General features: G+C 34.3%; 1 protein-coding gene across 1 annotated transcript; it reads right to left on the reverse strand.

The window, feature by feature from the left end:
* Positions 1–2,365: 2,365 nt before the first annotated feature.
* LOC127869980 (uncharacterized) lies at positions 2,366–9,715 on the reverse strand. Its single transcript, XM_052412639.1, has 3 exons — positions 9,493–9,715; positions 4,046–4,050; positions 2,366–2,554 (listed from the first exon to the last, which is right to left on the reverse strand). Exons 1-3 carry the CDS (start codon positions 9,713–9,715, stop codon positions 2,366–2,368), a joined length of 417 nt encoding a protein of 138 aa, XP_052268599.1.
* Between the last annotated feature and the right edge of the window lie 3,850 nt (positions 9,716–13,565).

The raw sequence follows: 13,565 nt of genomic DNA on the forward strand, positions 1-13,565 counted from the left end.
TATTACCTTTTTAAATTCTGCTCACTTTCCAGCCATATCAACAAGAAAGTTACTGGCGTTTATTTCATAGAAATATTCGCTCTATATCTCGACTAATAATTACTTAGCGGGATGACCTAATTAGGGCAACACTAAGAAAATTTGCGGTGAGTAAAGTCGAAAAATAAAGCAAATTTAGACGAAATAAACGCTAATCATCTTTTTAGTGACATGGCTGGAAAGTGAGCGTCATTTAGAAAATAAACACAAGTAATAAAGTGTTTAAAACGGCGAAATATAACTGTATAGGCATGGACGTCGCCATCTTGACACGTGATTACCCGTTCTGGAATAACTGAAAATAAAAAGGCATATAATACCTGACCATACTGTTATATGGAATTTTATATTTCCCGTTGATGTACAATGAAGGCGTATTTCCAAACCTGTCGTTTAGATCAAATGTATTCAGTGTACATACATATTTAGTTAATCTATAAATACATATTGCGTTGTAGAAAAGTATACCATAGAATAACAAAGTCACATTTTTCTTGTCCAATTAAAATATGTATGAACTTGGTGAAAAATCAACACACCTCTCACGGAGAGAAACCACTTTTAATTTGTTATTACTGGTATGACGAAATGTGTCGTGGTCGAAATAGATGCGTTGCCTTTCTTCAGTGTAACATTATAATTACCTCCCTTTGTTTTACAACTGCCAAGTGACCAATGTCGAAATGTGATTGTTAAAAATGATTTATTAAGTAGTTGATATATGAGAAATGTGTGTAGTGAAATCCTGTATATATATTCGGCTCGTTGCTGTGGCATTGAATGGCCAGGTCGATACTGAATGACGTCATGAAGACGCAGGGACGACCTGTAAACAAACTCTCAATTACAATAACGACATTGCATGAGGAATTCATGATCGGTAATGTCCGTAGAGAAAAGAGGGTATTCGGCAAGCGTCGTGAGACGCGAAGGGAATTCTGTATCGTCGTTAGTTTCAGAATCGTGCCTTTTCATTATCAAGGTGCACTCTGTTCGTCAGTTTTAAAGGCTTGCAAATAGGCAAGATTGTCACTTCTCCTGTGGATGCAAACGGTACAATATCGGAAGAAAATGTACGGTACTCTCAAGAACAGTATTCTGGGGCATTTGGGTAATTACTTTGACTTCGAACTGTTCTGTTCGGGCTGCAGAGTTCATGTTGCATGTGTTGAGGGTCTTCAGAGAGTTGGAGTCTATGGAAGTCGAACAGGAGAGTGACGTAAGCTTTTCCGAGGGCTTGGTGAAGAGTTACATCTTATTTTAAGCTGGGTTCAGTCGAAAGAAGAAGCTTCGTGAAGGAAACGGTCCCCTGTTTTGTTTTGAATTGTACATATTCGTTGCGACTCATTTTTATACTTTATAATCATAAGGCATGCAGCCTGAGTAAAATTAATTAGATTGGACTATACTTTGTAATTGGCCCTCCAAGGGCTTCGGAAGGCACACCGTGTTTGTGAGGTCGCGCACATAGCGCTCGGAGGCGGCCTCATGAAGTCGGCCTCGCGCTTCACTAGTTTAACTTTGGCAAACCGTCAAAGATTGGCCATGAAGCGATAAAACGCCGATGAATCTAAACCAGTATTGTGTCGGATTCCTGAACGGTTTTACAACACAGGCGGCATACTTTTGTACAATGCGGCCTCATGAAAGCATCAGATAATACTGAATTGTTTATTACGTATGAAAAAGAAGCACAGTGTTCCTTGCAAGCGCGTCCTGACAGGGATATAAATATGACATGCACGATATATTCATTAATTTGTATACACAGCGCTGTGTGATTACTAATCGAGGTTGTAACAGCTTGATATTTCACAAATGCGTCGATCTTAACGCACAACAAACATCTACGGTGGTGAATCTGACCTTGACCAATGTATCTCTTGTCAGAATCAGCTCTGTTGAGTGATTTACACTACGGTGATACTGCTTACACAGCTTAATGCAGACGTTTTTACAAGCGTCCCTCACGGTCGTAAACGCCATCACCGATTGAATATTACTGGACAATTAACTTTAAGTAGGATCAAGTTTGTGTTTGATTACCACACGACATTAAGCTGACATGTCTTCGTCTTTTGTATCATAACAGATTTGTTTTGAAGCATCCCGCAACACGCCTTTTAATATGTCGTACACACGGATGAAGAGAATTTGTTAAATTCAGTTATGATCAACAATTTCTACGGCGTGACAAATCAATTTATGCGTCTTTGCAATTTATACAACGCTTTCCAAAACATGGGCATGAAAATGATGTACATAAATGATGAGGCGTTTGCTCTTAATTTCCAGCTGAGGGTTGATTTAGGATGTTATCTTTACATTACGGCCATTTTTTCTTGCGCCACTTTGCTGTGAATGTGCAACAAAGCGCCCTGAAAGCGTCTCTCAGCCCGCAGTTGAATATGACGTAGATGACGGCATTGGCAGCGCTGCTTACCGCGGAAAGAACGATGAGAAGAAGGTTGGCTGTAGAGTTTGAGTACTGACTTTCGTCCTTACCGCTGACTTTCTGCAAGTAATGATGGAACATGTAAGTGTGCAGTATTAATATCTCATTTTGGTAACGAAAGTCATGATACTTAATAAATGTTTTTTTAGTATTTTTGAATTGTGAGTTGTGTACGTGTACTTGTATTTACATTTTATAATTATGTTGAGAAAACTGGTCTTCTTCAAATCAGTTCTTGATTGGTTTATTATTCTAATTTTGCCTAGCCATGTAGAGAAAATATAATAAATCTTATTATTGAAGTGCACAATTTTGCATTCGGTAGACAATATAACGGTTTATAACCTACTTATGCTAGAAAGTTCTTTAAGTTTTGAGGCCATTTCTTTTTCAGCCTATCAGTTATCTTTTTGAAGAAGCATGCTTTTGTTCATGTCGTGTTGCAGTGAACAAAGTGTTTTCTGTCTAAGATAAAGAAAGATTATAATAGGTTTTCTTCCACAATGTTAAGTGTTTTGAATTGTTTTCATGTTAAGTGAAAATGGTATTAAACTTTCACTTCCAAAACCGTTACAGCTATAATCAATTTGCCATCTGAAGGATGTTACAAGATATCCCGAAGCTATGTTTGCAGAGCTTATTTTACGATCCAATTTTAATCAGAGTGACCTATATTTATATCGACCTTCTTGAAAAGATTAAATGAATTGTAACACTTCGATTGAATCGAAATGATTGAAATGTAAACGCAATGACCAAAAATAAATGAATACCTCTAAATACTGCTGCTGAGATAGAATCAGAGAATCTGTATTAAACAATAGGTCCATTATTTGAATCGAATGTCAATAGAGAAATGCATTCCTGACAGATACATATTAAACAGTTTTTATTAGTTGCTCTTCATCAGATTTATTATTTTAAACCTACCGTGTATATGTAAATAATATAGAATGGTGACCAGCACGTTGCGAACGCAACTACCATGACTATAAACATCTTCACGAGATGTTCTCGATGTTTATACAAGTGTGTATTCGTCGGCTGCAAAACAAAAATCTCCACACGCGGCGCCCCGACGTCGCTTCTGCTTGGGAGTTGCGGTTCCACGGTGCGGCAGCGCTTGTTAACAAACACCACCAGCTGAACATAATTGATCGATATCCAAGTGAGGGGTATCACAAAAGCAAACAAAGTAACGAGGAAACAGTTGGCCATACCGAGAGTCCTCGGAAAGTTGTTTGTTCCACAGTGAAGATGACGTTCGACGCTGTTATTGTTGGGCTGCGAAACGTTTAAATAGTTTCCAGAATTGATATCTGATGAATCAGTCGTAAGTGGAACAACTGAAAATTCTATTAAAGTCGGAATGCCAACGACAACGCTCCCTAACCAAATAAACGGAAGCGCTTTGAGCGCCTGTTGAACTGAAATCTGGGGCCTCATCGAGTGAACAAGCGCTCGGCGTCGTTCCAGAGATATGAAGACGAGAGTGTAGCAGGAGCACGTGGTGAGAAAGATCGGGAAGAAGTTGATTAGCTTGCACATTACCTCGCCTGAAACAATAAAAATTGGAGATGTTATAATGGTTAATTGTAGGGTAGAATCTTGTCTTATTTATTAATGCTTAATACATGTTTTTATGTTATTAAGCACTGGTCCTAACATATTTTATTTGATATCTTTTTACAACAGCCAGTTTTTTAGATAAGGATATTTTTAGGTTTCATATTACATATTATTTAAGTTCTTCATGGGTCGACCAGACGACACTGCGTGTTTGTCCTTAGATTTGCATGTAATGGCCTTTAGTAAATGGGGCAGAAATGTTTTACTACAAAAGGGGAGAAAACATCCCTCACCATTTTAATACATCCAGCATAGAGGCACGATCCTGCCTATGTATCCATTTAATTTTTATTCTCTGCTTTAAAATAATTTAATATCAAACGTACAATATAAAAGTCAACGCGACTGGCATACCATGCTGTTTTTGCTTGTTACACAATATTCATTTTAATCAGCGATATTCTGGTTCATACTGAACTGCACAGAACGTGAATATTGGAATAACATGCAACAATCTTATAAGATCATCAAACCATGCCTTCTTAAAATAGCTATATTAATTAATCATGATCAATATCTCCGCTCTTCTCTCTATTTAAACTTGTTAATTATATTTGATCGCTAGTTCTACGTTTCTTTCATAAAGCTAGTTTAAAGGGATCTTTTCACGCTTTGGTAAATTGACAAAATTGAAAAAAGTTGTTTCAGATTCGCAAATTTTCGTTTTAGTTATGATATTTGTGAGGAAACAGTAATACTGAACATTCACCATGGTCTAATATAGCCATTATATGCATCTTTTGACGATTTTAAAACCTAAAAATTATAAAGCGTTGCAACGCAAAACGTTTGAATAATTTGGAGAGTTCAGTTTTTGTCGTTAAATTTTGTGAAACTACGAAGATTGCTTATATAAGGTATAAAATACGTGAAGAATGTGTACTCGGCGGAATAGCTCAGTAGGCTAAAGCGTTTTTACTTCAGGACTCTGGCAGGACTCCAGGGGTCACTGGTTCGAAACCTGGTCCGGGCAATGTTCTTTTCCTTTTTTTTAATTTTATTCTTGATTTTTTACTGGAGCTTTTACGATCCAATGTTTACATTTATCGATATAAAGCATTTAATGAATAAGTAAAAAAATGCCAAAATCTGTGAAAAGGCACCTTTAAAGCTTATTATTACATTTTATGAACTCGTAAAAAGAGGAAATAAAAAAATGTAGGAAATTTAGAACTAGAATATATGTTAACATTAAATGACACTTTCGTATAACAATTCCGACTAAAATATAATTATCTTGCATGACATAATGCAAAACAATACCGTTAATCTTAACTTCACTATGATAATATTATATGTTTTATTTTTATGTCAAAAATGTTTGATATTTAATGGGATTTAATGAAATGCATCAGAAAAACGCAATTAATGGTTAGTATTGACTGTATAAAAATACACGAATGTGTATTTACCAGATGTTTTTATTCAAAATCCTGAAATCATACAAAACATTCCTTCATTATGTTCAGCACTATTCTTAAAAGGATGATATCGAATAACAATTTAAACTATGAATAAATATGTGAATCCAACTAGAATTAATTTACGGGTTTGGAGTGACATTTTCAACGTGCAATTCACTATTCACACAATGTGTAGGCAACAGTAAATTGAAATATATGCTCGATTAAATGGGTTTATATATTTTTCCAATTTATTTGAAAAAAAGGCAAAATTATACCATTAACAAGTTCTTATTTTACAATAAGCTATACAATAGCAAATTTAGATAGTAGTTTTTCATAAGCAAATCTTCTTTCAGCCCGTGGAATTGCACTATTGAAATAACTTATATGGTAATTTTTGTAAGAATTAAAAAAACAACGTTAGTTGCAACTTAAAATTTCTATATCATTCTATGTATAACATAAAATCAATAAACTCTCTCATAAATATGGTGCATATTTTTATATTATTAATATTATTATATTGCATATCTGTTACTTTATTTAAACTAGTTACCTGCACACACATGTGAATTTTAATCGCCAAAAGTAATTATTTTAAATGTAACCGTTTTTTAAGTTTGCAAACCCCAAAAATCGGGCAAACAATTTGTGCCCGATGCATATATTTATTGCAACAAATTTTGGTCAGAATTCTACAAACGTTTTTGAAAATCGTACATCGTCTGAGTAATAACAAGACATTATAAGTGTTTAGTGATTCCAATTTCAATTGTTATTAGTGGCGGGGGTGTTTAAGAGTAACGTCTATAATTTAACAGTTTATATATATATATATTTATATTAGCATATAAACAGATCATTTGTTGAAATAAATTTATACATATGTATATGTATGTTATTAATTTAATATAATCGAAACATGGCATACAACAGAAACATATATATTACAATAATATTTTCAATCGTCGCTTATAATTACTAAATGTCTGTTGACATTATACGTCGAAATGCTTTAACGTCCAAATCCTTTATTTCCGTCACTAAGTATGTACATGGTATGATACCAATTAGTTGATGCTCATTGGTAATTTTGACCAATTGCATTACACCCATGCGTTGTACATATGAGTTGAATTGCAGCTCCTGCAAAATTAACTTTAAAGATGTAACTGCATGTATGGCATAATTTTTACTGCCATCCATTGGTATTGATGATATAGATATCAGATTGTTCATCGAGAATATGTTCTTAAGATACCTTTAGAAACAAAATGATTGTAATTATAATCTGAGGATTGGCAAGTTTTAAAACGCTTGATTCTTCGTTGCTAATACAGGGCACATGCATATTTGACACAGACGCTTTATATTGAGCTGAAAACAACTACTTTTACACTGAAATCATAGCAAAACATTAATGCAGACAACCCGCTTAATCTGACAAATTGAAGGTATAACGGGAGATTTTATAAAACGAATCATAAAACGAAATAATTTTTTCTTTTAGTTCTCGCTTCAACGAAATCATGCTTTAGTTTGAAGAACCAATACTGATGTTGAGGATGAATTTTTCCTTAAACGTGAAATGCGAATGCGGACACTCGTTTTAAGGATATTTCTTCGAATGTTTGATAAAATATTTGATTGAATATGTGTTATATTATGCCATTTCTGCATCTGCATTTACATTTAGTAAAACGTTTTGTAGATGTCAACGAGTTTCATAAGAGCCTTTTTCGTTGCATCTTTTAGAATATTGTATGCACTAATTGTTAATTTTATTTATAGAAATGCGGCGCCACTACTTTCGTATGACCTCAATACCGGATAACAACCATCTTCAGTTGCAAAATGTACAAACACTAATTTATAGTACACGAGATAAAACAGTAATTTCAAATGGTTAAAATATTCTCAAACGTTACATCATTATTCAAAATAATTGTATCAATCTTATACAAATGAAAATCGATTGATAAGTTCATTTATCTAAAGACGGATAACTTTACCAGACGCGTTCGCCTCTATATTGCATAGCGCATATGTACACAAGCGAACCAACACCAGTTGGCACAATAGTATGTATTGCCATTCTGAAACTGGTGTGAAAACCTAGAAAGCCAATCAGTATGGATTGCAATTTCAACAACAAACACCATGGTGACGAATGACTTAAAGAAATCAATTGTCATTAGCCGTAGCTAATACTGACTATTAATCCTATCGTTGGTATAAAATACTTAAGTCCTTTAAAATGAGTAATAATGGGAATTATGTTCTTCGAATCATTTTATTAACAACGCCAACAAAAAAAAAACCCTAAGCCGTATATATGCGATTTTTATTGTTAGGTTTATATTGAAAGAGGGAATAAACGTTTGTGTGAGGAGATTATGTAATTTAGTGATGCAGTTGATAGTATTTTAGATCTGAACTCGCAGGCAATTACATTTTACTTCGTTAGTTTAAACTGTAGACCTATCCGTTCACAACATTACTTTAAAATATTTTCACAAAGTTAATTGAAATTATTTCGGCAAAAAGTTATGAAGTTCCACACACGTTATTATTTTGGCGGTTGCTTTCCTCCTACATACACAGATAGTGCATCTGATCTCACACTTTAAACATAAATATACTTATATATGCTGATTATTGTACATGGAAGTAGACTTTATTCGTCCAATACAGAAACTGAAAATAAAATATAACAGTCTAAAGTTATGGCGTTTACACGTCCTTAGCAGATCGGAACTTACCAGATGCTAGTGTTTGCCATAATGAAAATAAATTACTATATTATGTGATTTTTGCAAACATATTGTAATTCTAGAAAATGATGAACTTTCCTAAATGTGACACTTTGGAATGAACTAAAATAGTGCAAACAAAATGTCACAAGATTACTAGAGATTAGAAAAAGGAAAATAACGCATAATACATATTTTTAATTATAACACCACACATGACCTGATTCCCTCCCTCTCTCTGTCACATTTTATCCCCCCCCTTTAGAGCGTGACGTAAGTTATGCCCTGTCCCTTTGCCAAAAAAAGACTGGTAAACCGGAGTAAGTCATGAATACTTTCATATTGAACCTATTCACATTGTGAAGTCAGATGGATATAAAACATTTTAGACAAATAACTAATAGGTATAGATCAATTTAATGAAACTTGAATTAATATAAAATATTTGTCATTTACATCTTGTTTTCGTATAGAGAAATAACATGATATTCAAAGCTTTTGATTATGACTGTGTCGATTTCAGAGCTCAGGATCAACTGGGTTCTTGGCGGTTTACACATGGGCTGGACAGAATGTAAAAACACCGTTAAGAACTTAATTTTTGCAAATATCTCAAGTTATTGAACTACATTTTCAAAAATGTATAGTGCATAAAAGACAGTTTTTTCTCGCAGTTTGTGTCGATATATTAAGATTTAAATTTAAAAATAAATCATTGAGTACGTCTGAAAACGATGCCAGGTTGCGTGCAGTATAACAACAGTGTACATGCATGCTGTACAAATTGAATTTTTGGCCAAGAACACTGGTTTATTGAAAAAAGTTATTCTGATGTATTGCAAATGACAATAAAAACATTAAAACTGCACTAGTTAAAATACTTAAGAAAAAAATGTTAAAAACTTATTTGAATACTATTCGTTTACAATTGATGTCCGCCAATAATATGTGGCTGTCATTGTAATGCAAGCAAAAATGAATATATACTGAAATTGAATACTACTACTACTACTACTACTACTACTACTACTACTACAACTACTACTACTACTACTACTACTACTACTACTATTACTACTACTACTGCTACTACTACTACTTCAAATACCACTACCACCACCACCATCATCACCACCACCACCAATAATAATAATATTTATTACAAAAATAATAACGTACAACGAATAAGGATTCAATCGGCTCAATTTACCTTCGTGATAGTTTTCAGGATGACTGACGTCATGCAGCTTCTGTGGAAGGAACGCGCCGCTAAGAACCACGTCACAGGCGGCCAGACTGCTTATCAGCACGTTTGTGACCGACCTCAAGTGGCGGTACTTAACCACGCATATGATTACCAACACATTGCTCACTATGGCAAACGTCAACACCACGCTGACACCAGTTAAATAAAATATCAAAGGAATTTCCATGTTCACGAATTCCTAAACTTCTTGAATGAACGACTTCTTTTAAAAGATTACTATTTAGTGCGTATTATTCGAAAATTACTTTAACTTCTTTAACTTGCGACTCCTTTTGACATATCGCCATATAAATGTTCATTATTTAATACGAGAATTAAGTTACATTCACAATAATATTGTTCCCGTATACCGCCGCGGATGACATACTATGTAGCACTTTTCAGACTGAATGGAAAACATAGGTGGCATGACAACTCAACGTTGTAATAGGAACCAATACCTTAAGGAGGTATTTTTCCGATACCACACGACCAATCCTCTTTCATCCAACAGCATGCGATTTCAATCGCAGACAGAGCTATTACATTTTCTTATAATATTTTACAATACTTAACCATAAGTCCCATCATTTGTTCGCGCACAGAGGACATTAATTAAATCGTTAAGAAAGTAAAATGAGGAAGCTTTAGATTGCCAACACAGTGAGGTGAATGAAAAATTGGTGATCTATGCTATGCTTACTAGTAGTTTGTTACAGCAAAAACACGAACAGTGAAACAATTTTTTAAAATGAAATTTATTTGAAAAGTAGTATATATAAAATATGATATAAGTATTGAAAACAAATACGTTTATTTCGTAAGGACTAGAACAACTAACGCATGGTCTTTAAGATAATTATGTTTTCGAAACGAGCAAATACACACAACAGTATTTGTATCTAAAGCTTTCTTTGTATACTATGTATCCCAAATTCATCGAAATTCCCATTATTCTGTCTGTTTTATGGAAAAGGTATGGGTGAAGAACCCCAAATTCATCAAATCATGTCATGAAAATAAGCACTATGACGTCGGAATATGTGTCAACTTAATCCCCGCGATTATGAAATTAGGCTATGTTAATTAAATTTATATAGATATGCTATGCATTGTTACAATGCACATCCGACTGGATAATGTGAATTCAATTTCCGCGAAAATATTATCTGAAAGTACTTTGAAAACAAAAATCAAAGGAAATCGTACAATCGTTTGGAAACGAAGTTAAGAAATGCAAATATAATGATTGCCTATTTCATGTCTTTATAGTCGGTTTAAGTAAAGTTTCCGTTTAAAGATCATAATTATGTGAACATATATAAGATGATATAGAGGACAAACATACTTGTTTTTATTGATTTTCATTTGGAAAAATACGAAACCCCTTGGCGCGTGTTTGTCCCTTACTATGAATATTGAACTGTTTTGCTTTATTGTTCTAATCCCATGTTTACACGAACCAAATCGTGCATATATTTATAGTCATTAACAGCGAATAATTTAGATTGAGATCCATATACGACAGACTGAAGTGAACATATTTATCTTCTAATCACTCCATTGTGTTAAGTCCCTTAAGTAAAATGTCATTCAATAGTTAACTGTGCTGTTCAATATTATTGTACAAGCTTTTTTCTATTGATGTTCAATGTAGCGTATTACCAAACGTGTCGCACATATCAGATTGTTGGTTTAATATGACAGTCAATGATTCATAACACAATTTGGACGTAACACACTCAGTGTTATATAGCAAACACGCAAACATGTAAATACCATTACACTTTCTAGATCTATCAACACTGTGTTGACTTTTTAAGACGCATCAACACAGCTCCCATGGGTAGCATACCATTAACAATTGTAGACTTCTCATTACTAATGATATGCATTTTGCAAGCCTAACCAATTGCCATGTCTATCCCCAGATGTGTCATATGTTAACAAGGCCTCATGACGCATCAGGATAACTCTGCGTTGTATATTACTTATTAACATACAACAGAACTTGCAAGAGTCTCCTACAAAGTAGATAAATGGCGTTTCTGACATATTTATTTGTGATGAGAGCCTAACGGTGTAACTTCTAACTATTTCGATCTGAACTTTATTTTAACAGAATTCCAAACACAGTGATGGAAATATATAATGCATCTCTAATTAAGATCAGCTCTGTTGTGTGATTTAACACTAGTGCGCTACTTCACAACTTTAATTTCAACATTATGTCGCCATGACATCATCGAATTAACAATTACCGGTCATCATTATATAAGGATCCGCGTTGTGTTTGATGTCTACATAGAGCCAATTTTCGGACTTTGCTTTGTCATCAATGCACACATTTCCTTACATGTTGAATATAATGAAACGCCCTGAACATATATCTGACAGCTTGAATCAACTATGCATTTTATTACAACGCTGTTAAAGCTCTATTACAAAGAATTGATTATGATGTGAACAAAGATATCGGGCATTTGTATCGACTTAGGCGCTAAATCCTGTATGTGATTGCTCCAAACGACGTGACCGACCCATTTCCTGTGTCCACTTTACTGCGCATGTACAAGAACGCGTCTTGCAAACGTATGGCAACACGGAGTTGAATATTGCGGCGTTTGCTACGCTGTTCACTGCAGATCAGATAATGAGTAGAAGGTTGGCTTTAGAGTTAAATAACTGTGTTTCGTCCTTACCGCTGCCTATATGCAATAAATGAAGGCCTGAGTTAAACTGTTTATTCGGTGTAGCTGTATTAAGCCAGCTTTTCACCTTACCTGACCAATAAAATTCAAATTAAATTTCCCGCGGCTAGTTACGAATGAATACACTTCATTTATTATCATTGGCTGATTTGAGTTTACCACCAGAACATTGGAATCATATCCGCGTCTTTGTAACACTGTTTTACTGCATGAAGGCTTAATAGAACAGTTTTACACTCAATTCTACACATCAATACAGTTTGTGCGTACACCGTTTATTTTCTGATGATTGCCAGGGCAAAAGCGTTTATACTTATAGCTATTTTCTCATATTTAGTACTTACTTCCATATTCCTGTCAACATGTTAACATGTAAAAGTATAAAAAGTGTGGAAGCAAGGCCTCACTTTAATGCGTTGCATTTCAACCCGCGAGGTATCGGGTCAAGTCGCGGCCAGTGTGTGAATGTCATAGTTTATATACAGGTCATCACCGGAGTTCGCGGCCAGTAAAATAATCGTTATATAATAAAGACGCTATCCGTGAACTAGGTGACCTGGAATTTTCTTTAGACCAGAAATATGTTGAATGAAGATATTCAGCAGTATTATTATGGTATGTCAATAATAGATTTTAAATGTGTTTTCAACAATACAATGATAAATATTATTTTTGATTAATTTAACAATAATTATTCCACCATATTGACTAATGTATTAAGCATGAGCGCGATGATTTTCGATACTGTTAATAATCGAATCAAATAGCAATGCCCGACAAACCACTAAAACAGGTTTGTTCGAAGAACGCGCCTATAAATACGGATACTTCGCGTGTGGCTGGTTGACTCGTATGTTTTAATTTTACTTCCATTCTTCTTTTGGTTTTCTGTTGTGTATCTATAGGTTTATGACCAGCAATATGTAATAATGTAAAATAAGCCGCGAAAACTCCGCGTAACATCCCGTATTGCGTGTGATGCAGCTAAGAACTGCACAGAAAAAGACATTCGCTATCCTTGATCTCATACATTGAACTATCAACGCCGTATATCTTTTTTAAAGATATTTTTTGTTTATTATTACTTCATGATAACTAAAAAGGATTTTTTCCTAGAAATTGTGAATGTTTACGCCATTTCTATCTACGCCTGTACGTCACCTCATTTCAAGTATGCTGGCGTTTATTTCGTGGTGTAACAAACAACGTATACATTCCATGTGAGCTAAAGATTGCAGCTTACACTATAAATGATTTTTTTATTACGACTGATGTATAAACAATCAAGCATTCTTTTAGAAAAAGATACGAACAATAATGACAAAC

This window comes from Dreissena polymorpha, chromosome 2, assembly GCF_020536995.1.
Source record: "Dreissena polymorpha isolate Duluth1 chromosome 2, UMN_Dpol_1.0, whole genome shotgun sequence".
Classification (NCBI taxonomy): domain Eukaryota; kingdom Metazoa; phylum Mollusca; class Bivalvia; order Myida; family Dreissenidae; genus Dreissena; species Dreissena polymorpha.

Excerpts from the sequence above, each read along its gene's own strand:
- LOC127869980 (XM_052412639.1), bottom strand. The coding sequence starts at position 9,715 with ATGGAAATTCCTTTGATATTTTATTTAACTGGTGTCAGCGTGGTGTTG.